The sequence below is a fragment of the Lepisma saccharinum genome, unplaced genomic scaffold, assembly GCF_977018435.1.
Source record: "Lepisma saccharinum unplaced genomic scaffold, izLepSacc3.1 HAP1_SCAFFOLD_188, whole genome shotgun sequence".
In the NCBI taxonomy this organism is placed as follows: domain Eukaryota; kingdom Metazoa; phylum Arthropoda; class Insecta; order Zygentoma; family Lepismatidae; genus Lepisma; species Lepisma saccharinum.
The window spans coordinates 184,332-210,797 of NW_028142983.1; the positions used below are offsets into that span (position 1 = coordinate 184,332).

Sequence of the window (26,466 nt, forward strand, 5' to 3'; positions counted from 1 at the left end):
AGCGTTCGTCAGCAAGCTAACATCAATTATACAAAACAGGGAATAAAATCACAAGGACATACGTCAAATTGAAAGGAAATCACGTGGAAAAGAAGCATGCAGAAAATCAACATCCGTGTAAGAATAGAAAGGAGACCTAGCAACGAACCCTAAAATGAGTGCGTCCACTCTTAAGGTCGCAATAAGGTGTTTCGTACCATGTCTCCCCAGTGGCGCAATTGGTTAGCGCACGGTACTTATAAGACAGTAACCGAGAGATGCCGGGGTTGTGAGTTCGAGCCTCACCTGGGGAAACTTTTTTTGTTGTTCAACTCAACTACTTTTTCCATCGTTTACATTATAATTGTTAGTAGGTAACGTTACCGAAGAAAGCGGGTTCGGGAATAGCTCAGGGCGTTCAACCTAGACGAGACCGGAAGAGTTTATTTCTTGGAATCTTCTGTTTCATGTTGGAGTGAATGTACCAAGAACGAAGACTTATTTATTTACTTATTTTGGCTTTATTGTGCATGGCGAAGTTATGGCTATTTTGCCATTTCTTCCACTTAACTTCGTTTAAACGTTGTTTGAAACAGTGATTTTACCACCCTTAACCCTTTAAGGTACAGAACTGAAGCAATAACTGAAAATAAGTTTTTTCTTTAAAAATTGGTGTTTTAGTAAATAAAGTAAACCAAATTTAGAAAATAGAAGTTTCTGCCATCTCTAGAATTCTAGATATGGCTTGGGACACATGTGTCCCTTTGTACGGATCTACATACATTTTTTCGTAATTGTGAAATTTTATTTTTGATTGTAAGAAAGATAAATTAGAGGTTACCTTACTACATAATATTGTTCATATTACTCTTTTATTGTTATATGCAACAATTCTTGCATATTTAACATTCAATCGCTTTTCAATAAAAATAAAAGAACAATAAAAAAGTAATGCAATATCAAAAATAATGGAGCACAAAGTGACTAACATGAATGATATTCAAGAAAACAATTTCTATCTGTTGTAAAACAAAGGTGAGCATTACAACTTGAACAGATATTATATGTTCTGTTCTCCATTCTACTTTTTGCACACTGTACGCATCGCTTTCTCTCAGGGACGGCGCCAGGGGTGGGCATGGGTGGGCAAGCGCCCACCCCAAAATTCCTGTGCCCACCCGATTGCCCACCCAATCAAATTCAATAAGTACATATACTTGGAGATATATGAATAATTAGATAAATAAGTGTATTCTGGTGTTCATAACATGTATATTTTACTTGTAAATATTATCTATGCTAGAAATATTCACATATTATCAACCCATAAAAAGCCAATTTTGTCATTAGAAAGTAAAAGTAAATACTAGAGCTATTGAAACAAAAATTGTGATAAAATGAATACTTCCATGATTAAAAGCAGCTAGTAGGCTTAGGAGGCTCAAAATTATGCAGGGTATGATCAAGATTAGATCAGAATTTAGGGTGAACTTGAGGACTGTAGCTCCGAGCCTCCACATTTTTGCAACAAAGGGAACTTAACTTCTTTCAAGTCTCTAGTCCTCATACAGGCTGAAATATGACGCAATATGTCATATTAGAGAATAAATTAGTATATCTCGGAGACTATTTGAGCAATCTACTTCGGATAACTTTTGTTTGAAAGCAAAAACATCGGAGCACGCGACCGTGTACAAATCAGAAAGCCCAAGTGCGAAAAACGGGGTTAGCCTTTCGTTAGCCTAGGAATATTTCATGGACAATGAACAAAGAATTTGATTTCCGTGTGTGTTTTAAATCATTCCTAATAAGACGTTCATTTTAATCCAAACATTCAGTGGCGGCGATTAGGAGGACCGGGAAGCGGGGGATGCAGTTCCATCGCCAAATTTTGCCACTTATTGCCCACGCACTATGGCCTCTTTATGCTAAGCCTTTTCTACCAAGAAAAAGTATATTGTCCTTTCCCCTCAAATGTTGGCACCCAATCGCAGCTACTACAAACATTCAGATAGATTTCTCAGTTGTACAAACCTTGTAAGCTAAGAAAAGTGACCCGCAAGGAGTAAAAAATCTCTTTCAGTTAAAAACTCATACGATGAAAATACTATGCTCACGAACATGCATTTAAATTACGAGAAACTTCACGATTATCTACCGTCGCACTTTCTATCATTGTCAAGTATGTGCCTTGTATTTGCAACACAAGCTTAAACCTAATTCACATTTATTTCACTGTATTAACATGCAAGAAAGAATGTGATTAGAATGTATGGCTGCGCATGGGTAAACACTTCCTTGAAATAATGGTGTCCATCAGAGACAAAGCGAAAGGAAATGGAACAAGATGCGACAATAGATTAGAAAAGAATAAAAAGAAAACAAGAAAAGGGAAGGGAAATGAAGTAAGAAGAAAATCGGGAGTGTAAGAGAGAGGGGGATACATACGTCTTACATACACCATATAAACTATATATGGTCTTACATTTATACTGCCCACCCTAATCTATCAATAAGAAGCTTCTGCCCACCCGGTCGAAAATTTCTGGCGCCGCCCCTGCTTTCTCTTATCAGCCTTCACCATGACATGCTCTGGAACTGCATGTGGAAGAATTGCCATCCTCTGAGAAGCAGCTGGTCCACTTGGAAGTGTGCGCTTTCTGCTTGTGTTACTTTCCAATGAGCGCACGAGCACATATTTTAGGAATTACAGAATTGACAGGGTTCTGCTTGCTTCTGGATGAACCTCTTTCATTATTTGCACTTATACAATGGATGGATTGTTTACTGCAATGTTCAACAAATCAAAGAAAACCCGAAGATAGTACTTAATCCTATCTCTTCTATCAATTTCATATGTGATCTTCTTTTGGTCCATCAGAACTACTCCACCCATATTCTGGTTGTACAAATGAACCATTAGTGGGAAGTTCATGGCAATTTTGTCTGAAGATCCACTTTTACGCCGTGACACAGTTACTTTTTGTAATAGAGAAATGTAGTTTGACAGAAGAGAAACACTTCGATTGTCCATCCACTTCACACATGAAATTCCACTGGCGCATACGTAATCGATGTCACCACGTTTCATATCCTTGTCTGATGTAAGAGTTTTTTCATACCTTTCCTATTATAACGCACTGTTCTACAACAGAAAATAAGATTATCCTTCAAAATCAATTGAAGCTGTGGTTAATTGAAGAAATTATCAATATACACTTCACAATCAATATGTTCAATTGATTTGCAGAGCTTGATTACAACTTCCTCACCTAGCCCGTGTTCAGTGCTTTCCTTTCTGCAAGAGTACAAATCACATTCATAGAGATAGCCTGTTTTTGCATGACACCTACACCAAAGCTTGAACCCCCCACTTCACTGGTTTATTTCTAATATATTGCTTAATTGACGATTCGAGTATTAATTTCCCAAAGTGCTCGATACTTCATTTAATCGTTGGGCAAGACACAGGAGACAACATTGAAAAACACAAAGTGTAATCATATCCTTTTATGCAATTCTTAAGCTAGTTAGAAACAAATTAGGAGTACCTCCGCAATATTCTTTAACTGTATTTGAATGTTTCTTGTTATAGGTGTAACTCTGAGTTCACCATTGGGGGAGGGGGTCAGTGTGCGGGGGGGGTATGCCAGGGATTTCCCCCTCAAAAAAACATTTTATCCCCTAGCGAAACAAAATTATTTTTATCTCTGCCAGGGACGATTTTATTCCCGTAAAAGACAGTGGAATTGAAAGCATACAGTATAGCATTTCTTAACTCTAACAAGCAAGTGAAAAATCATTCGTGTCCATTAATTGTCTAGTCACCAAAGATATCCGTGCTGAAAAGTATCCAGCCTTGTGGATTAAAGGACACCATTCTCCAACTGACCAACCTCACCGAACATGTATTCAAGTGTTCACAAGAAACTTGTAGCTGGTTAAAGGGAAATCAAGTTGCAACCTGGCGATGGAAATTTGGTTGTTTTCGGTGTTACTTGTTCGATTGCTCTTTTTATGTACGAGTTTAGGGTTTCTTAGAATATAAGCACACTGTTTCTAAATTACATCATAAATGTATTAAGCAAGATTTAACGACCTAGATTAGAACCAATGTTCTAAGGTACTTAGAACCGCAAGCCTGGTAACATACACACACATTTGCACACCCAAAAACCTACTTCCAAAAATTAAATTATAAATACGCCACTGAGTGGCCCGAGATATATGGAAAAAGTTCATGTAATTCGAATGGTGAAATTGTAGCCATAATTTATTACAAGGAATGTAGTTTTCTGCGATTTACAGACTGTCAGATCTGCCATGTCCAACAAAATAATGACAGGATGTTTATACGAGTGACATATTGACTGCCGTAACTAGGGGTGTGCAGGACGGAAAACATTTGGTTGGGATGGGATTGGGAAGGGAATGTTAATAATTCAGACGTTAGGGACTGAAAATATTCTCCATTTCCCGATGAAGTCGGAAAATTTTCGAGACTAGAAATTCTTGAAATTTCCCCATAAATCTCGAATTGTACACACTATTTCCTCTTCAAGTGACTGTTTTTGTAGAAAATATCAAGAATTAGCCTCTATTAAATAAGATCCTTTAGAATTTCTTGGTTGTTCGGGATTACGGGAAGTCGGGATCTGAACTCGATAATTCATTTTCAATTATTTTTTTTTATATAGTACCCCTCTGAATGTAAAAACATGAAACAGAGGTACCATGAAGGTCAGTAGATTAAGTGGTATCTGTTTGATATCTGTCCTTTGTGAAAAAGTACAAAAAGACAAAGAACTGTTCATCAACAAAGCGATATATGTTAATGGAAAGGAATTATGACGAATCAAGTTTCTATGTAGATAGCGGACTGGAGTCTGAACTTGTATACAGCGCCAAAGTATTTTAAATTGAATTCGAATTTTATGATTTGTAAAATAATAATAATATTAATAATAACAACAACAATACAAGTTTCTATTACTGAAGGGCAAGATAATAAATAAATAAATAAATAATAAATAAAATAAATCCTGGGGGCGACCTTGGAATGGCCATCCCGCAAAGCAAAATGTTTAATTCTCACAGTGTGGGGCAAAATCATCGATGACATGTCAGTGAGAATGCACTGCATGTGTGAGGGGAGGGAGTGGTGGGGGTGGAAGTGCGTGTGTGTGATGGTTTGTATGTACGGCGTGGTGTGCTTGTATTTTGTTTGTATCAATCTTGCTTCCCAATAATATAATTGAAGCCAGCGCTACTTTACCTTACAATATAAATATACACGCCTGAAATATATTTCCAAAATTTGAAAACGTCCTATCTGACAGGATAGTTGTAGTGTCTAGCGATGTTCACTCTTTACAATTCCTTTCTCTCGTTTGCTGTGCTTTTTACCCCAGCACACGCTCCCCGCACCCTCCTGATCTAGCTACAACTCTCTGTGTGCATATATATAAAATTCTAAACTTTCTAAGTTGTAGGAGAGTGCTCCGAATTCTGCTGCTCGCTTCACAAATTGAAATTAAGTAACGAAACTCTCGGTATATTGAGAGCATGGCCATGAAAACTTTGAAATATAGTGAGAAGTTGGGAAGGACGGTAAGGTAGTAAATATAGGGCAACTGCCTTAAAATTAAATTCTTTGATAGGTAATTTTCATATCATATATTTCATATACCTGAAATACATACAAGGCTGTCGCAGAGAAGGTGAAACTAATTCCTGTATAGGAAAACAGCGACATCCATTGGCTAGCAAATGTACTAGGGTGAAAAGTTGGTTCATTAGCTGCCGATTGAGACCAAAATGAGCGCAATAGGTCAAAAAGTCGTGACTGCGTAGCAGTTAAAAGGCAGGCATGTACCTGGACCCCTCCAAGAATCATTAAAATGAAACAAAAAAAAATACAAACAACAACATGTTTATTCAGAATCAGCCATTTCGAGTAGATGTACATCTTTTCAAAATAGGCACCATTGACAGCTAAGCAAGCGTCCATACGCCCCTGCCACTTTGTGAATGTCTTTGAAAATTCGTCGTCAGGTAGCGAACTGAAGAAAACTTGCGCTGCGGTGATCACTTCTTTGTTCGTCATGAAATGACGACCACGTAAAGCGGACTTTAAAAGTGGAAATAGCCAAAACTCACAAGGTGCAAGGTCCGGGCTGTATGCTGGATGCGGGAAAATTTCAATTTTTCTCTTCGTCGCGTATTCCTGAAAAGCCCGCGCGGTATGCGGGCATGCGTTATCGTGGTGCAATATGAAGGAGTTCTTCAAATGCGGCCCTTTTTTTTGCTACGTGCTGGCGCAGAGTCTCAATGACTCCTTGGTAATAGTGTGGCTCCACTTAGTCTGTCTTGATCGACATATGCCTGTTGAAATATTGCATATGTTTCCGCAGCACTTTTCCCTAAACGCCAACCAAATTTTATGGCATGTCGCTGTTCATCTTGAATACTCATCGCGAAAAGCAATGTTATACACAAAAACCTGGAGGGGTAAACGAAACACGTTCCACGTAAATCAATACAGCTGCTCACTAACGTGATTTCGCAACATGTGACAACTTGCTAAGGAAACAGAATGAGTCATCCTACACGATGCGACTAGTGCCGAAACCATAGGCAGTGTTGCGAAGCCAGGAAAAAATCTGTCTCACCTTCTCTGCGACAGACTTTGTATTTTGCCCAAAACTCTTCAGCGTTACGAAGATGGAAAAAAAGTAGTCCACTATTTCGAGTTCGTTGATTTTTTACCAAAGTATAAATTTGCATTTTACAAGATTCACACTCTAGATGTAATTTAAATCAGTCTCAGTTTCCGGTGCAGCGTGTGAAAGAACCTTTTCGTGTTTGATAAGGAAGAATGTCAAGGTGGTAGATACGTTCTCTGAAGCCCATGTAAATAGGAGAATTTCACTTCGCGAAGTGATTTTAGTTGTTTCTAATACTTAAGAAAAATTTTATTTTCCACCTTCATGTTTATCTTTACAAGAAAATTAAACTCTTCGAAACATTTTATTTTTCGTCAATTACATGTTATCTTATAAGTTGAATATTTGTATCAGAAGTTTCATCTGAAGAAAGACGATGATTTGTGAAATTATAAACTAGAAATTATAAGCTTTTTTAGACAATTTTCTATCTGTCTCCCAATATTGAAATAGACTGCTAGAAAAAATACAACTTTGGGAAGTTTCCACGAATAAAAGGAACTGATGCATTAATTAAAACGAATCGTATGGAGATAAACTCATAGTCAAGAATCATATTTAGGAAGTGAATGCCCATATAGCATAAAGAAGGACAAGCACAAAACACCATACATGTATAAATAAAGTGTATATACGAGTATATACTTGTATGTGTGTTATATATGTATGTCGTTTTAGGCGCTTTAAAGTAATTGCCTCCATACAATATTTTCTCACCCCCCAGTCTCTTTTCCCTCCTTTGGCGTCGTCACTGGCTACTAATTTCCACCTCAAGCGCTGATCCAAACGAAAGTAATTCTGCTATTCATTGTCAATTGTTTCATACCTGTCATTCATGAAGTCATTTCAAGGTGATGTTCCATCACATGCCGCCTTCTGGGGCTATCGTTATATTTTCAATTGTTTCGTGCAAGTAACCTGACGTTTAGATGTTCCATTTTTTCGTCTGGTGAGTACTTAGCACCGTCATCAAAAGTTGGCAATTTTGGGTAAGCTTTAGTGCGTCTCCAGACTAACGATGGCCAAAAAAATCTGGAATCCTTATTCCAGAAAATTTAAAATCAGGATTCGGAAAATATACTATCCGGATTTCAAGACATGTTCTGGAAGAATAACGGATTACAGAGGGAAAGGGAATTTTGGAGGGATAACGGATTTCGTTTCATATTTCCAATAATTGTCTCATCAATTTAACAATATACTCTAACCTACCAACCCAATGTCAGACTCTCTTCTATGAAGTACACCCTGGACTGCATTTAGCAGACTAACGAGACTATAGCGTCTGGATTCCTACGCGGATCTTTTTTGTAGTTTTGTGATCTGCCGATGTGTGTTTGTGATTGTCCCTTCGTCTGCTTCATCTTATCATAATTCATCTTCGCGATTAGCCAAAAGTGGAAGAAATGAGAAGTTAAATACAACAAATAAATCAAATCAATTAATGTAATATGCCGTTCAACTAATAAAGTATGGGCTATGATACATTTCTTCTTAATTTAAAGGTATAAAATAAAATATCCCCTGTACAGTTACGGACACTTCTGGTTTATAACAATTCCATTAACTTTCAATGGGATCGTTACAACCTAGAAGTGTCCATGACTGTACAAACTAAAGTACATACTGAGAAATTGAAGGGCATCAGGGAAGGGACACATAAATGAGAGAAGTAGGGAGGCCATGTCAAGATTCACACAGGAAATATAGATTGATTGAGTTGGTGAGTTGGTGCTTTAAGTCCACTTTATGCACAGTAAGGCTAATCGGGAATGGTCCTACAGTTTAAAGTGGGATCCGACAGGAAAGATAGGAATGATAGCCAATAGGCTTTACAACAGGTGACGACATCTGTTACTTTCGCTACTTTTTTCTAGGCTGGAGGGGATAGAGAAAATATTAATCAGAAGATTTGGTGAACGGATTACTCGTGCACGCAGATGTGTCTTCAAAACACAGAGAGAGGATGCACGGGGGTAATACGAGCAGAGAAAAATGGTGAAAGGGAAAAATTAGACGTTCAACAGCAATGATTGGATTGATTTGGTGTTTTAAATCTACTTTATTCACAGAAAGGCTATTTGAGACTGGATCTACAGTTTATAAAGTGGAACAACAGCAATGAGAAAATGTGAAAGAAAAACAAAGGAATACGGTAGAGGGCGAGGGAATATGTGTGTGAAACTCAAACTTTAAATCTGTCAACCCTAATTTATCAGTACTTGACTCCTGCCCAGCAGGTCAAAATTTTTCTTCCATGTCGTAATTAACGAACTACACCAAAGTAAGTGTTCTGAATTGAAACTGGAAATGAAAGAATGATAGAGAGAGAGATTGTAACATGAAATTAATAGAGTAATACCGATACATTTTTGTGAGGTACTTTCAAAAAATATAGATAAATAAATTATAATACAATTTTCGGTATTACGTTGTGTAGTTACAGTTATTTATTATTTGAGTGAAGTACGTACGAATACCAAGTATATTCAGTTCAGACGTTAGCGAATCCGAAGGACAGGGCTGATTATATTATTTGGAATGTAGTATGAAACCATGTGATAAGTAAAAGTCACTTGATAGTCTTTCTTTTATTGTTCTACGACAACTATTACTCTTTGACAATCAAGAAAAATATTGTTTACAAAGGCGTGAAGCTTAGTCATAAGAACAATGCTTGTTGAGGTAAACAGAACCGTTTGTTACTGCTTCCAGGTTGCTTAGGTGCGTCATGTATAATTCTGTCGTTTCCTCTCGTACTGGCTTCATTTACGTGTGGCAGGCAGAAGTGTGATCGTGTTAGATTGTGAGTGTCTTCAAGTGTAGACAACAAAGGGAAGATGGTCTCAAAGAGTAAGTTGCTTAATATATATCAATATTTTGTGCTATCACCTAGCGCCGATTTCTTCCGATACTTTTGGGGGCCAAAAGCTATGCAAAACATGGAAACCGATTTCTTTCCGTTTTCGGAGAAGGGGGGGGGGGTATTCCAGTAGTATGGACAAGAGATTAAGCACACTGAAGAGAAACCTTTTGAAAAATTCTAAATGAAATTTACTAGTTCTGAAAACACAACCACCCACATATATATCAGGGTACATCGAACTTTATTAGCTGGACACAAAATCCACTATATTTTTATTTCATAATTATACGACGTAATACTTTATATGTAACTTTCATTAGGAATTTGATTATCACATTCTGCTTACTTACTTATTTCCACTATCCTTTATTGGAGTTTAATATGTTCACACGTGCTCTCATACACTCAAGTGCGCTTCGCCCCCGTGGCGGAGTGGTTAGCACATCGCGCTACGACGCCGGGGTTCGAATCCTGGACTGGACACGGATGTTTGTGAGTGTCTATTCATCTATTCCATCATATCATCACTCATCTCTATCTTCGCAAATTAGCCAAAGTGACACAAAAGCGAAGTAAAATAAAGCAAATCAATCAATTAAAACACTCACGTGCGCGCGCCTACATCTGTGGCGGAGTGATTAGCGCAGCGCGCTACGATGCCAGGGGCGCAGGGTTCGAATCCCGGCCTAGCCATGGGTGCTCTTGTGAGTGTCCTTTCATCAATTTCATCATATCATCACTCACCCTCATCTTCACAATTAGCCTATACCCTGTCCCAGTTATCTTTGGAGCATCAGGGAAGATAAGGAAATCAAGTAGGCAGAGCAAAGCAGTAAAGGCTGCTGCGAAGGCTGGGGACTGCAGTCCCACCCTCCTACCCCCCCAAGGTAATCGAGTTCCCTCTCACGTGTTCATTTGTGCAGCCATCTTGCGTCACTACTTGCGCATAGACTTGTTTTTGTTTGTGTGCTCCAAAGATATATTGGACAGAGTATAAGTGGCAGAAAAGCACCGGCGGCTAAGGGAGGGGGGGGGGGTACGATGGTACGGCCGTAAAGTGCAACACACATATATTTGCCGTTGAGCAGATACCAATTTTCGTTTCGTTTTCCTCTCTCTTACCATCGCGTGTTCTACCCTGCCCGCCAACCTTCGCCATTGTTGCCATATTGTCATTCCATTCCTGGACACACTCGCGCAAACATCATTGAAAACAATTGAATAGCGCTCCAGCTCGCGGTCACACCGTTCGGCAGGGACGGTAATGTGGCAATAGCCCTATAGCATGGCGTAGTGGTTGCTTCTTTTATGCAGTGCATGTTCATTGGCTAGCTAGTGACAAGTGTTGCCAAACGTAAATATGAAGCACTACTTCTGTTAAGGAAGGAGAAAGGCAAAATGACGGTGAGTTTTGTTAGATTGTAAACACCATATTTTATTGTAAGCATTTGACTGGTTTGACATTGTGTGCGTGTATTGCGTGTGTGTAAGTAAAAGTGCATGTGTTTGGTTAGTGAACGTTAAAAGCATTCACAACTGCGCCATTGCTTGTATCTTTACATTGTTCCCAATAAAGACGCCTTCTAGGAACTTGGTTGTACCCACTCAACAAAATAATTCCTAAAAGCCACTTCATTTCATCTTCACTGACATCTCCTGATTTGATCTTTCTCGCTGCATATCTGTTAGTTTGTTCTACAAACAATTCAATAGCATCCTCAGAGAAATGCAAAAACATTTCGAGTGGTGACTCTTCATTGAATACTTCCTGAATTGTTGGCCAGTCATTAAATGAAATCTTCAATTTTCCTTTAGTCCACTTATATTATTTTCACTAGATGACACTGACGGAGAATCTTGATTGTTGTTTCGGGAAACAGTTTCATCCAAATTGCTAATTATCTCTTTGTTGTTGGAAGTAAAGAGTTCTGCTTCAGCATTCAACTTAGATCCTGGTAGGTTATTGGGTGAAACTGAATCATCTTCTCCAGAATCTTCATCGGTGACATCACCTGTGGCATTGGTTGGTGGCATTATTACAATATCCAACTCATGTTGTAAACTATCATCATCATCATCTTCCTCCTCAAGAATGAAAAGTATTTCATTAAGTGTAAGACTTATGTAATAGAAAATTTACGTAACAAATAAATGTATATCAATGAATATATATATATAAATGTATATATTATTATTATATTATATATATGTATAAATATATTAAGTAATAATAAATATAATAATAATTAATTAATATATTAAATATATATTAATATATAAATGTATATAAATGAATGAAGGTAAACACAAAGAACCCTCAAGTGCCTACTGTCCTTCTAAAAGGACACCTAACTTTACGTAATTTTTGCATCTCTATGTATTACAATTTTGAACATTATTTGGTTTTAGGCAAACAAATATGAACCTAGCAAACGTGTAATGCTCATAAAGTAACTGAAACATGTATAAGAGATAACAAAACTTACCTCTCCATCCTGCAGTGCGAAGAAAATGACATGGCTTCACAGACTCGTAAACACAAATACTGAAAAAGAACACAACAATAGGCGGAACTGGTATGCATTTGTTACGCTTTTATTCTAAGAACAATGCAGTGCTGCAAAATTGACAAAACTAGCCTCGTGCAGGGTCTAGGACCCCTCCAGAGGGATTTAAATTCAAACAGGCAAAGTGTCCTTTTAGAAGGACGGTAGGCATATCTGGGTTAATGCAATGGAAAAATAATAAATTGTTTAATTTTATTTGAAATCACTATGAAGAAGTCTTCTTTACAACATTTTGAGCAATTTTACAAAAGGATTAGTCCACATTTAGCTGTTTTAGTCCATATGTATGTACATATAAAGCCACTTGTTAGCACATAAAATCCCAGTCCTGGTTATAATGCATGGCGTTTAAAACTCAACGTTAGATAGAGCTGAGTTATCTAATTTCTTTGTTCTACGAACAGCTGTGCCTCGGCGCACTGTAGCGATCACGGCAGAAATGTCTGGGTTTAATTATACCCCCTGTTGTTTCACGGACGCCAGGGCGACATGAAACCAGAACGTAGCCAGATTTTATTTACTGAATGCATCCTTTGGGGTAAACTTGTTCTTGTTCTTGTGCATATTTGTTGTAAAAGTTCCGACTGAAACACTTTGGACATTAAGAGGAAAAAATGCCAAAACATTGTTCCTTTTGTTTGCTGCTTCAACCAACTGTCAACAATCACGTGGAACCTGTCCTCTAACGTCAACAATCCCTTATAAGATCCATTCTCACTTTTACGAATTAAATTGTCGGTGTTTCTTTATCCGTTCACTGCTTCAGAACGCGGCAGGCGGTTGTTCGAAAGGGCTACTGGACGTTTTTGAACATTTTAATAATCCGCAACAATAAGCAGCAGGATAATGTTTTTTAAAAAATATAGTTCTAATATTGCTTCCCTTCGGATACTCATTTGAGATCTGGTAGTGAGTGAATCGCATGCATTATACGGCGTACGCTTTTAGAAGGAACATGAGTTCAGCCAATACGCAGCCAGTGCTGTCGGGCTGTTGCCAAACCAACTGCTAGCGGAAGGGAAACACAGAGAATTCGTTGTGTCCAATACTCAGCTTTTTCTATATAATGCATGCACATGATATATGAGTACAATGAAATATATAGTAAAGAATTGCACACAGGATTATATCATATCACTGCAGCATATAAGAGAAACTCGTACCTGAAAGAAGTTTGAAGGTATTTATTATAGAGGAACTGCAAAGTCATCATCATCGCTCTCTGTTTTCTAGCATGTTTTCCAGGAGATTTGAATAAGGTTTCACCTATTTCTGTGGTAGATACTTAACCCTGTTTTATAATACGCAACACAGTATGCACACATACACCACATGCTTTAGCCATAAGTTCCCGACTATGAGAAAAAAACTGTTTCAGCACGCACTTCTTCCGACACCAATTCCTTGAAGTAAGAATACACTTTAAAACTAAGATTTCTGTCTTGTGAACGTACTATTTTACCATTGGTGCCTGTACTGCTTTATTTTACTTCGCTTTTCTGTCACTTTTGGCTAATTGCGAAGATGGGAACGATTGATGATGTGATGAAATTGATGGATGAACATTCACAAACATCCATGTCCAGGCCGTCGTAGCGCGATATGCTAACCACTCCACCAGGGGTGCCGGCGCGACATTATTAAATAACACTCGCGGAAAACTCACTATTGTACAACTATCGAACATAAGGGCTGTATTGCATAGCGCGCTACGACGTCAAGGGGTACCGGGTTCGAATCCCGGCCCAGCCATAGGTGTGTTTGTAAGTGTTCCTTCATCAACTTCATCATACCATCACCCATCCTTATATTTGCGATTAGCCAAAAGTGGTAGAAAAAGGAAGTAAAACAAATCATACCATTTAATCAATCAATAAGGGCTGTATTGAATCCTCTCACAACTGTTCTTTGTGGCGAACGAGTAAAATTATCTTACACCGCCCTTGTTACGAAAACGCTTAACTGAAAGTGACTCAGACTCGCAATGTTCTTGAACGCCCACGACAATGAAGAGTCATTGTGTATATTCGGCCGAATTTAACAGCCATAGCTTTACCAAGACACAACAACTCAGCGGGGTTAACAAGGTGTCAATGGAAAAACAGACTGAAAGGAAAATGAAAGGGTTTTTATGAGTGTGCGTTGAGACGTGTTGTTTCCCGTGTTTCTTCGAAAAACAATAACTCCGGCTGTAGGCGACGGAAATTCATGGGATTTGGACAGTCAGGTTCATATTGCTGTGGGCCATCCTATGATGAACCTTAAAGTGGCGAGTTTTATTAAAACTTGTTGCGCGCAAAATGAATTTAGAACACTGCGTTTAACTTGCGCGCCGTAGTTTCCTAACTGTACAACGTTGTGATCCTGCCATTGGCTGGTCGCCAAGGACATGCTCTCCGTAGCTCCGCCCGATATCGATTCTAAAACCGTGCGTCGACGGTTCTTAACAGTTTGCATATTTCTGATTTTTTCTTGCTGGTTTTCCGTTTTCGCATCCAATGAAAATGAGTACAGCAAAGAAAAAACTGTCAGGGACAGAAAATAGGAAACGGAAGAGAGAAAGGCAAAAGGCTACCTTGCGTTAGTCTACTTTCATGAATAATTTTCTGAGCGTTAGTCTATTTTTATGAATAATTTTCTGAAACGTTCGAAATCAGGTGAGTTGCTGAAATCATTGAAAAAGGCCTACTTCTAGCGAATCATTTTGGTACACTTTTCCCGAACAGTATCATAGTGAAATTTTTTTTGCGATTCGAGTTTCGAAACTATAGATATTGACACTTGAATTTTGGATAACATTAGTTATGTCAGGTTTAGTGTTGTTTTTGTCTTTTCTTCCCTACTGGCTTTTTCTTTTGAAATCACGATAAAATATTGCTGCAAGAATTGGACATTTCTTGGTAAAACTACGTATAGTAAGAGCGGTCCAGTTTTTAGTAGCTCACTATATGTATTATATTTTAGGACATAATTCAGTGTCAATGCAAATTTCGTTGCATTATCACTACAGTGAAAATCATTACCAGATGGACCAAGCTAACCGCAAAACACTCTATGCAAATTTCTTGCAGACCCTTTTCTTTATGTAAGTACCTAATTATGTAATCTATATCTGATATATGTGTAATGTTATCATAGGATCATGTAAGTAGTCACTACTGCATAAAATAAAGAATATTAAAAAAGAAAAAAGTCATTAGGGCGTCCGACTACCATGCGAAAGACCCGGGTTCGATCCCGGCGGGGGAGAACCTGGATTTTCTCCATCTGTTCAAGCGGCTCCGGCGCCCACCCAGCGTCGTACAAAGTGGAGGAAACTCTGGGGGGTAAAGGTGGCCAGGGACGTGGTGCTGATCACATCACCCCCAGCTTCGGCCGTGATCAAGAAAGTGTGGGGCCCTAACCCCACACCTCCTATACGCCTTCATGGCGTGGTGCATAGCACAGGGTAGCACTTTACCTTTTGTTACTTTCTTGTTTGTTTTTCTGGTGGTGGGGAGTGAACTACTCGTATCTTCTGTCAATCCTCCTGAATTTATCCATTTAGTATTATCAATTGTTTTCTACTATGGCTCTGTATTTTTTACTCGCGGGGGATACAAAAACTGAGTTACGCCATTATTTGTATGTATTTGGAATTTGCACAATTGATGTGAACGCACGTGCCCGCGTGTGTATACAATCTAAGCCGTGGGAACTGATTGTTTTTTTCTCTATATTTTTTTATATCCATTACGGATTTGGGAAAACTGGACTTTACCGCCCTTCCTCGATATGTTTATATTTACAGTCGAATATAAGAAGCCCTCCCATTATATTTGGTTCCAAAATATGTCAGTCAGTGCATGATGGGATTTTTGTGGCCGGAAACTGCCATTCCTACTTACCAACGGACGACACATATGCGTTGAACAGTGGCTGAAGCGACAGTTTGTATCAATGCGCTATTCAAAGTAGTTCGCGTCCTTGCGGACAGGCTTCCAGTGTACAGTTTCTTGTGCGTTGACGAAGGTGTTAGTGTCTCTCCATTGGATTTTCAACACCAGAGACTGTAAGTATAGTGTGTGTCGCTTTTTCATTCTATATTCGGTTTCCCCCGAGCGGGAATATATAATGTATGTGTTTATTGTCGTTGCTAGAGTTTTCTTAAGTAGATTAGCTAATAGGGGACTGGATAGAAACGAAATTAATATGTCTCTCCGGAATCAAACTCGAGACCCTTTGATCACAAGGTGTCAGAGAAGCCTCCCCTATTTTTTAGTGGTAATGTTATTGCTTTGTAATAAAGGGGGCCAGGGTTCGATACCCAGTGGAGACACATGCTGGTTTGGATCCCACTTTAAGCTGTACGTCCTCTCCCGATTAGCCTATCTGTACATAAAGTGGACATAAAACTCAAATTCAGCAAGTCGTCTAGGTTAACCACTGTGCTATCGAGAATGAACGATACTTGAAGAAGTGCTTGAAATTCTTGTTCTTTTCGTCGTGGTTGTTGCTGCTGTATCAATTTGGTTACTTATGGTCCTCCATTTTTGTGAACAATGTCAATAATAACTCGTTATCTTCTTCAACTTAAGTTGCGGGGAAGCGGAGGGAGTGTGACAGTTCCGACATATGAGGGGCTCCGCGATGACGTAGTGGTAACGTCGTCACCTTGCAATCAAAGATTCCTAGGTTCGATACCCGGCGGAGGTACAGTGGTTTCCATCTCACTTAAAACTGTAACTCCAGTCCCAATTATTATATTTGTGCATTAAATAACTTAAAACAATCTTCAATCGATCAAATTTGAGTTTAACATTGAAGATGCAACATATGGAAAGTTTTAGAATATCCCATTTCAAATCTCTTGACACAATTATTGTACGATTTCAAGAAATATGAAATGGTAGCTATCTATTCTCTTGAGAGAACAAACACCACGAAACATGCATGCTCCACTCTAACCTTCGGCGGATAGATCATAAGCGAGCATGCAGTGTGCCTTGCCAGCTTGAAATAAACAAATTAAGACGCCGACAGGAAGAAGGTTTGGCGCAGGTCGTGCTCCGCAAAACTTGAGGGAATTAAAAGAAATGCACAGCTTTAGCACAGTATTTAACATTATTTATATTAAATCAAATACTCAATATTCTTTATGCGTTTTTTGCGACACTAGATTACTCCGAAAGTTAATATTTATTATAATAATTATTATTATTTGCAGATTTTCCAATGCAGTGTTCTGACATTGTGTTAAATTCCTTTTTTGGTTTGTCTTTGTAGCACTGATTCCATTCTCTGATTTTACTCTCACCTTTAATTCCGCTCATACGGTTGTTCCTTTCGCAGTTATTTTGCTTCGCATTTAATTCTTTCACAATATTCATTGTTTCATCTTTCTAGTGGTTGTTAATTTCGAAACGAATGGTGGTGCTACCCTATCTTGATTCGTGTTTCTCCAACCAGAAAATAAAGAGAGTCTATTAATGCTATTTTAATCAAGGTTCTCGTGCAATTGAAATATGGGAGAGGAAGAAAAAAATATTTACCCTTTTTGTATCTCTTCCAACACATCACAAAAAAATAGTTGACTTATAAAAAAGGATTGAGTTTGCCCCTCCCCGCCATACATTATAGCTAAATGATATAGAATTTGATGGAGTTATCTTTTGTTCGAATTTGTGTGATGTACTAATTGAGGAGTTAAACACCACAGTGGTCTAACCCCATTTTATTAAAAAAAAAAAATAGGAATGTGAAAGTCAAATTTGGAATACATTGTTGCCATAAGTCATAGAAGCATTCTTTCGTAATGCGTTCCCGGGTTTCATACCCGGTGAAGACACATGGCACAGTGGTTCGGATCCCACTTTAAACTGTACGTCCAGTCCCGATTAGCCTTCCTGTGCATAAAGTGGACTTAAAACAACAAATCAATCAATCAATCAATTTTGTAATGCGCACATTCTAATATGCATTATACCGGGTGGTCCATTTATAATGATAGTATGGAATATCGCATGCAGAAGGCATCCAATCGAAAAATTGCACAGAAAAAAGTTTGATTCTATTGAGGGGGTAAGTCAATGCCGCAAAAATTTCGTCGACGCCACCCACCCCTTAGGGGGGTGGGGGGGGGGTAAACGTGAAATTTCAAATGGAACACCTCCATTCGTTTTACATATTTGGATTCAGTGTTGAAAAAGAAGTATTTTTTGTTCTAAAAATTTTGTAACAAACTTGCAACCTTCGAACATTTATAAACATTTGGTAGTTTCAGTTTTATTTTGTTCCCTTTATGTAATAACAGTTTTGGTTTCCGTTGAGAACATTGCAAAAACGAATTTTATTCAAGAAATGTGTGCAAAGAATTCGGCAAATGAAAATTGTTTGCAATTTATGTTTTTGTGTAACAATAAATAATATTAATTTGTTCCAACTCTTTGATTTCAAGGAACAATTTCATATGAACAACAAAATTAAGTATGTTACTACAAATTAGTTATCATTTGAGGTTCTAATCTTGGTCCCTTGTTGTATTTAATATTAATTAACGACCTACCAAAACAGCTTATAAATTCCGGGAAACTCTTATTCGCTGACAATTTAAAATTCTATAGGAGCATTCACAATGAAGATGATTTCATTAAATTACAAGAGGATATCGAAAATCTCAACGCATGGTGTAAAGCAAATAAAGTTAATCTTAACCATAAGAAATGCAGGGCCGTAACATTTACCCGATTGAAATCCCCAATCCACTATAACTACGAAATAGCACACACACAGATAGACAGGGCAAACTCAATAACAGATCTTGGTGTAGTGTTCGATGATGAATTATCGTTTCAGTTACATATCACAAAGACTGTTAAGGGGGTTCTAAAGCCATGCTAAAGCATAGACCCAAATTTCTAAGGGTAACCGTACAACTAATGTAGATTCGGTAAGGAAGAAATTTTCCGATATAAAAGATTGTTTTATTCACTAGAACATGTGAACCTTATATTTCTGTTACGATTGAAGGGATTTAAGTAAATAACAGAAAATATAAGGTCTCCGTCATGTTCAAACTGCTCCGTACAGATGGCGCTGAAGTGGTAGTTTTGCTAATACCGGTGCATTTTCTTTCTTTTATGACTAGTATGGAAGATTTAGTGGTGAAACAAAGATCACATGTTCTTCCCGCAAGCATCTGAAATACTATGTGAAAAAATGAAAACATTTCGTACCTTCAGAGAGTAGTGCCTATCATTAAAACTTTTGAAGTGGCGTTTCGTCGCAATATGCTACGTGGTGCAGATTTTAGCCAACACTGTTGCCGATATTTCACGCCGTTTTTTCTAACGATATGATCAATACAAGTGCGTCGAAATCGTGAAAGTTAAACCAAGTTTCCAGGGAATAACGAATCCAGTACATGTTGGAAGAAGGAAACATCGGAAAAAACTGAAAGGTAAGTCTTATATTTAAATGCTTGTTGCTTAATCCATCAAAAGTAAAACGTTTGCAATATGCAAGAGTGATGCAGAATGTATGATTTATTTATATGTTGAGGAAATACCTTCCGATATAATTTCTGTGAGAATATCGCTTGAACGTCTCAACCTTTACAACGCAGCACGCATTTTTCCTTACAAACGAAGTTCATAATTCTTTGCAATTGTAACATCAGAAGAGAATGTTATATTAAATTGGGCATAATGCAGATATTACAGTTTTGTGAATATTACTAGAGCATGAAATACCTTGATATAGATTATATTCTGGCGTTAAATCGATATTGCACAAAATGCTCTACTGTCGTTCTTGGGAGATTATTTTCGTATTTCACTGGTGCTATTCAAATGTACGTACATCGGAATTTGTATTACAAATCAGTCGTTCATTATAGTTTCACTTTGTCCTTGTACAAGGTTGGAACGAGTTGTTTCTGACCTGTTTGAACAAGATTTTTCTCTTTTATGTTTTTGAAACTTGAACACAGTTCATAAAGCTCGCAAATGTTAAGTGCAATAAGTAGGTTAAGCTGTTAGGTTGGATTGGAATAGATTTATTGTGAGATCCCCGAATTTTGTGCAAGTTCTGGACAACGTTCTGTTATCTTCTTTCACAGAATCAGGTCAGAAAACCGGTTTTGTAAGCTGTATAAAACATTTGTTTTCTCGTTCTTTCATAATTTTGAACGCCTTGTAATGGTAGCCCAACATTTCCAATAAGTTCAAGCTTTATGTATTTAAAGTGTAAAAGTACACCCTAACAGCTAAAAGAGTAAAGTCCTAACAGTCTACCAAACAATAGTTTTCGTGTTTACTGAGAATTTACAAATAGTATAGATTAGTAATATTAGAAGTTCACATATTTTACAAGTGCAAGGCCAATTATTTATTTGTGGGTAAGATTGAGTGATTTTCAGAGAAATCATAATTTGTCCAGATTATGTTACGAAAATTTGATTCAATAACCTCCTGAAGTCAAAGTCCTATTCATAAGCGTGCGCACGTGGGGGCAGGGGGGGGGGGCTCACGGACGTTCGCAGATTTTTTCCACATAGGGACAAGCAAGATATTTTTCCGTGGGGCATATTACCCTGATAATAGTGCTGCCCCCTCAAAAACACCACTTGAATTTGAAATTATCGCATACTTGCGTCCCTCCATTACATACGTAATAATTAATGTAAATTACTATGACTGAAATCAAATTATACGTGTGAAATATATACTTTTAGGTAGATATTCGTTTTCGAAGAGGGAGGTGTGGTAATCCTTGCCCCCCTTCTAGACGTTCCATGCCCCTACATTATTATACTTTCAACTAGAAATTTAGTGTAGAGAAATCTTATGACTTATTAAACGATATTGGTTGCAGTGGCGCAAGCACAAGGGGCAGAGGGGCATTGCCTTATCACAACCTTGGACGGAAATCAATTCTAGGAGGGCAAACATTGAATTAAGAGAAAGTAAAACTAGCAGAAATTAAGAGTAGCAGGACAATAGGATACTCGAAATGGAATTAGTTTTCACGTCTTTCTATCATAATTTTTTCCAGACGGCCAGGAGCACTTGTAGGGTGGCACAGAGGGAAAATTGCCCCCTCGACTTCACATTTTATATACAAACAAAAATACATTTCGTAAAATTTTCTTGCTCGGTTCGCTCGCAATATCTGCTTTTCTTACAGTCTTGTCAAGTTCATAGTAATAGCTAGGGGACGGCGGAAGTTGTCCCTGGACGCTGAACAATCTGAATGAGAAAAATTGTAAAAGAGAACGCCATAGCGTCCCTTGATTTTTTTGCGCCATATGAAATCAATACAGTTTTCACTTTGCAAAAAATTTGGATCGTGAAATCTTGCTCGCTTCGCTCGCAATTTATTTTCTGTAGTGCATTGTAAATTACCAGAGACAGTGTAAGAACAATTAAGTACTTCAGACAGTAGCTCCTGTAACAGCTTGGTTTGGAGGAAAAGGAGCGCGCATATTTCAGAGACAATTTATAACATTTTTGCTATTGGTTTGTTATGGGGCAGATGAATTGACTATGTAATGTATATAAATAATATGTCATACACACATACACATATACCCATCAATGCAATAGAACTAAAACAGTGAGATAAAGTGAAGTTTTTCTTTCCCGACTAAACTTTCAGGGCTTTTGCCCCCCCCCTAATCAGAGGGTCTGCGCACGCCTATGGTCATATTTAACATGCACTGTAAAGATAGATCTGAGTCACTGAAGTGAGCTGATACCGTGAATCAAACCTTTCATAATTCTGTTATAAAAGGACCACTTCGTTAACCATTATGAAGCAGTTTATATTCACATCCACTTACACAACATCTCTAAGTTGTTTTCTTTTTATTATTAACTCAACTTGTCTGTGGTTGTAACAATGTAATGAAAATTATTTTCTTCATCTTTGTTAAGTTCATAGTCTTCTACACCATATTAACAATATTTTTCTTTGCTCCTTTTGCAGATGAACATTTGAGAATCTATTTGATGTGTCTTCTAAGAATACCTTGAAATTTGTAAAAAGGTCAACAGATTTGACTAACAATGGCAACCCGATACCGTGGAAGTTTGTGGATATGCTTCTATGGAATCAAAATCGTCTGTGTGGATTGTTTGAACTGTACACAATTTTCACATACATGGTTGGATGGTGATGGTTTACAAGATATCAAGAGTCCAAAATATACTCAAGAAATGATGTTGCAAGACTTCTTAATATCTGGTTGCAAGTAGTCAGCAATTGGGAACGGTATATTTGAGAAACTGAAAATAATGGGAATGGTATAACTTGTTTGTCTTGTCTGTCAAGTTATAGCACACATTCCTTGAAATTTTTGCTAGTTCCAATTTTGAAGGGTATTTGCCCACAATCTTAGGATATTCATTGCTTTCTGAATGGAATGATGATTTCAAGACAGCAAGAAGCATACGCATCTATGAGAGAACCACATAATGTTGCAGGATGGGCAAGAAGAAGAATAAAGTTACATTGAAAGAAAAATGTTAATGTGAATTTATACGTATATCCCGAATATATAGTTTTAGTATTCATGCAATGATTTTTGAATGATTTGAATTTTATTCTAATGGTAATTATTACCATATTGTATCTTAGAAAACTTCTCTCACAATTCTTATCTGAGTATCTTATCTAAGATATCGACAGTGTGTGGAAAGTTACTTTTCAAAAGTAATTCAAAGTTAATCACTTGAGAAATTAATTCAGTTATAATTACTGTAGATTTAAAACGTATCTAATTTAGTTACTATTACAATTACTTTATTCTAGATTAGTTATATCTTGTAAGACATGGTTCAGAACATGAAATGCAAGTGCACTATTCATTTCATCACAGATGACCACCAACAACTTAGCATTAAGTTCATATATTATATAATTGAGGACTAAAAGTGGTAAACGTTGTAAGTGCCAAAAGCGAAAGTGTTGGGAAATCGCATCGTTCCGCACATCAGCCCGTAAGAACGTGCACACTAGTGACCTCTTTACACGCCCTTTGAACTACTTAGAGGGCTACCAGCCACATTTCACATTTACCACATTATAAAGCATGGCATATTTCACAGTTTAACGTGGAAACTGGTGTTTGAATTATTGTGGCACTTACAGCGTTTACCAATTTTAGTCTACAATTATAACTGCTGGTGTCCGTGTTGGAGTGATTAGAACAGCGCGTTACGACGCTAGGAGTCTCTGGTTCGAATCCCGGCATGGGTATGCTTTGTATGTGATCCTTCATAAGTTTCATCATTTATACTCGTTCTCATCTTTGCGATTAGACAAAAATGGCAGAAAAGCGTAGTAAAATAAACTAAATCAATCAACGACATAATTATAACTAAGTTAATATATTTTATATGTAAATACAGAGGTAATAAAATTCACATCTTTCACTTAAAGATGAAAAAATAATATTGTATTGTATTTTTGTTGAGCAAACAATATATTATTCAGAATTACTGTTGAACTGTGGTATACCAATGAGGATTGTTGGAGATTATATAGCCTTATGTCCAAATTATTCTAATTAAAATACACTTGGAATAGATACATTCTGGTCCTTGGCAATAAATAAGATTGTTCTCATGGTCTCACGATTTCAATAATCACTAATTCATCCATTCCTTCAGGCGAGGATATGATTCAACAAATTGTCAAAATGGAACAGAAGAAAATTCCTTTCTATGCAAAAAAAAAAAAAAATAGTAATTGTACACTTCTGTTCACATCAATTGGTACATACTTCAACTGTTCGACCCTATAAAGAGTGATACTTTATTTGAACAGGAGTGTACAACTAACTTCAAAGTTAGTTACTAGTTAGGTTGAAAAATAACTGAATTTCAGGTACTAATTTCATAAAGTAAGTAGTTTACAGTTAATGTTACTCGAAAATGTTACTGTTACTTCCAAAGACAGCTGCAGAACAAACCAGTATAATTCGTGAAGAACTGTGAAACAGGACTTTGGACATTGTGCGGAGGCAACTTGTGTAAAATTGTACTTAAGTATTTTGAAACGAACAAATAATCACTCTGCTGCTCGTTTACCTTTATTCCCGGTTTTCAAATAAAGGCCTCCCCGATGGCGTGGTGGTAAAGTCGTCGCCTTGTAGCTACTCAAGAAGTTCGATACATGGTGGAGGCGCATTGCACAGTGGTTCGGATCCCACTTTAAACGATAGGTCCAGTCCTGATTAGCCTTTCTGTGCATAAACATGACTTAAAACATCAATTGAAGTTTTTCAAATAAATAATTTTCTTAAAGTATAGTAATTTGAGATTTAATTTCCATTGTAACACTGTTAAGTCTTGTTTTCATTTCATTAAAATGTTGACGAAGGAAAGCTTTTATAGTATAAAAAATATACATAAAAACGTAACGTTTCCAGCCTCTAACAGGATCTTCTTCAGACGAATATTCACAATTGACAATAAGCAAAGATTATTTGGTCTTATCGTCATCCTGAGAAAATGGAACACTTTTTTGTATCAATTGTAATTCTGCAAGAAAAATACATTAGGAAACTGAAATTTACGGCCTTGTGGAAAAAATAACATTAATACTTTTAAGCATTTTTCAACAATGTTTATAATTGAAAAAATTGAAAATGTGTTTTATCTTTAATTTCAGGGTGCAGAAAATAATATCTTGCGAATGGTATTTCAACAATGAAAGCACGGTGCGTTGAATACGTTCTACCAAAGAATATTTTGAACAGACGCTCCATACACAAGAAAAGAACTTCACTGGAGCAAGCGAACGAAAGCAAGTCTCTGCGCAAGTACCGACGCGCGACGGCTCTACCAATGAACACGTGAGAGGGAACGGGATTGCGCTGAACGGCGGAAAGCTGCTGTAGTTACCAGCTTTCGCAGCATCGTGTACTGCTTCGCTCTGCCCACTCGATCCCCTTCTCTGTCGCTATGTGCAGCCTTGCTGCAGCAGAGATAGTTGGGACAGAGTATAAAGTCTCCAAACAAAAGTAGAAAGTACTGTCATACAAAATGAAGTGTATAGTCAACGCAGGCACGTTTCCAGAAATTCCTTTCGGGGCGAGGGGGGACAATATATTTTTAAGTGGTATAGATAGAACCTCACAAGTGCATATTTAAGGCCAGTGGTGCCCTTTTGGGGGAAAAGCGGGGAGGGGGGGGGCAAGGAAAGTTTACTTTCTCTTGGTAGACAAGGTCTAGCATTAAGAGGCCATAGTGCGGAGGCAAAAAAATGGGGAGCAACTGTCCCCTGAATAGTAGCCACCGTTTAAGGCTGCCATTTTTATCACGTGTTTGTCCGTTTCTTCTCATCAGGCATCAAAACATCTTTGGTGTCTTTGAGTGCCTTCACGAAGCTGTTACACAATGGATGGACAATCCACTCGTCGATGCGAGATTCAAACTGTGGGCTGTGAACTGGATGCACGCAGTTCTCGAATATTTCTCCCTGATTCGAGCCTGAACACCACAATTTGTCTTGTCTTCTCATGTATGCAGCTCTTATAAAAGCTGAAACCCACCAAATTGTGCATATTCAGGCCTAAGTGTTCAAAATTGTCCGTCACAGCTTCCGCAGTCTTGTCATACGAGTATATCTGCACGAAACAAATGAAGTATTCTCGAACACAGCTGGATCGAGAAACAATTAATGCACAGTGAAAACCCTTCCGTTCCCAACACATCTAATGTTTCGACTTCCAATATGATAAAATGCTCACTCATTTATCTCCAGTGGCGTGATGGGGGTCATAACCCTCCATTGGCCCAGTATTTAGAAAAAAAAAAATGAACGTCAAAGGCAGAGAAATATGGCAAAATGAAAACTGACTACCGAGAAAAAGTATACGTAACACTCCCCCCCCCCATCCCTTCGAAAATCCTGGGTACGCCAGTAGAGCAACCGCACGACGTGTCAGAGACCCTGGTTCGGGTCCTGGCAGAGCCTGAAAATTCCGCTAAAATATCTACATATCCAACATCTTCCTGCTTTCTCTTCTCGACATTCATATAATTTTCGGCTGTCCCATTGTAGTGGTTAAGTTTTTGAGTGTGTGTCGAACCCAGTTGGCTTAAATAAAAGTCATTTTTATCCCATGAAAGCCTCGGACTGCAAACACGAAATTTGGCCCGGGCACACATAAAATTACAGTTGATCTGTGCAACTTATTTATGTCTTAATAAACCGCCCCAATATCCGGTACTCCTAAAATATTCACTTTAGACCTTCGATCTCGTCTGCTCATGCCCCGAACTAGCACTACACTGAGGCTCCTAGAGTTCCACAGACGTCAATATTTTCAACTTTGGACACG

At 37.8% G+C, this 26,466-nt stretch overlaps 1 protein-coding gene and 1 non-coding gene across 2 annotated transcripts in view; both read left to right on the forward strand.

Moving 5' to 3' along the window:
• The first annotated feature begins 203 nt into the window (after positions 1-203).
• On the forward strand, positions 204-293 carry TRNAI-UAU (transfer RNA isoleucine (anticodon UAU)). The gene is given in 2 exon segments: positions 204-241; positions 258-293. It is a non-coding gene; the product is annotated as a tRNA-Ile (tRNA).
• Positions 294-9,440: 9,147 nt separating this feature from the next.
• Positions 9,441-26,466, forward strand: part of LOC145982482 (b(0,+)-type amino acid transporter 1-like) — a 112,067-nt gene continuing 95,041 nt past the window's right edge. The window contains exon 1 of the mRNA XM_083115940.1: positions 9,441-9,557. Coding sequence (XP_082972066.1) covers positions 9,545-9,557 — 13 coding nt within the window. The 5' untranslated portion in view covers positions 9,441-9,544. The remainder of the gene's footprint in view (positions 9,558-26,466) is intronic.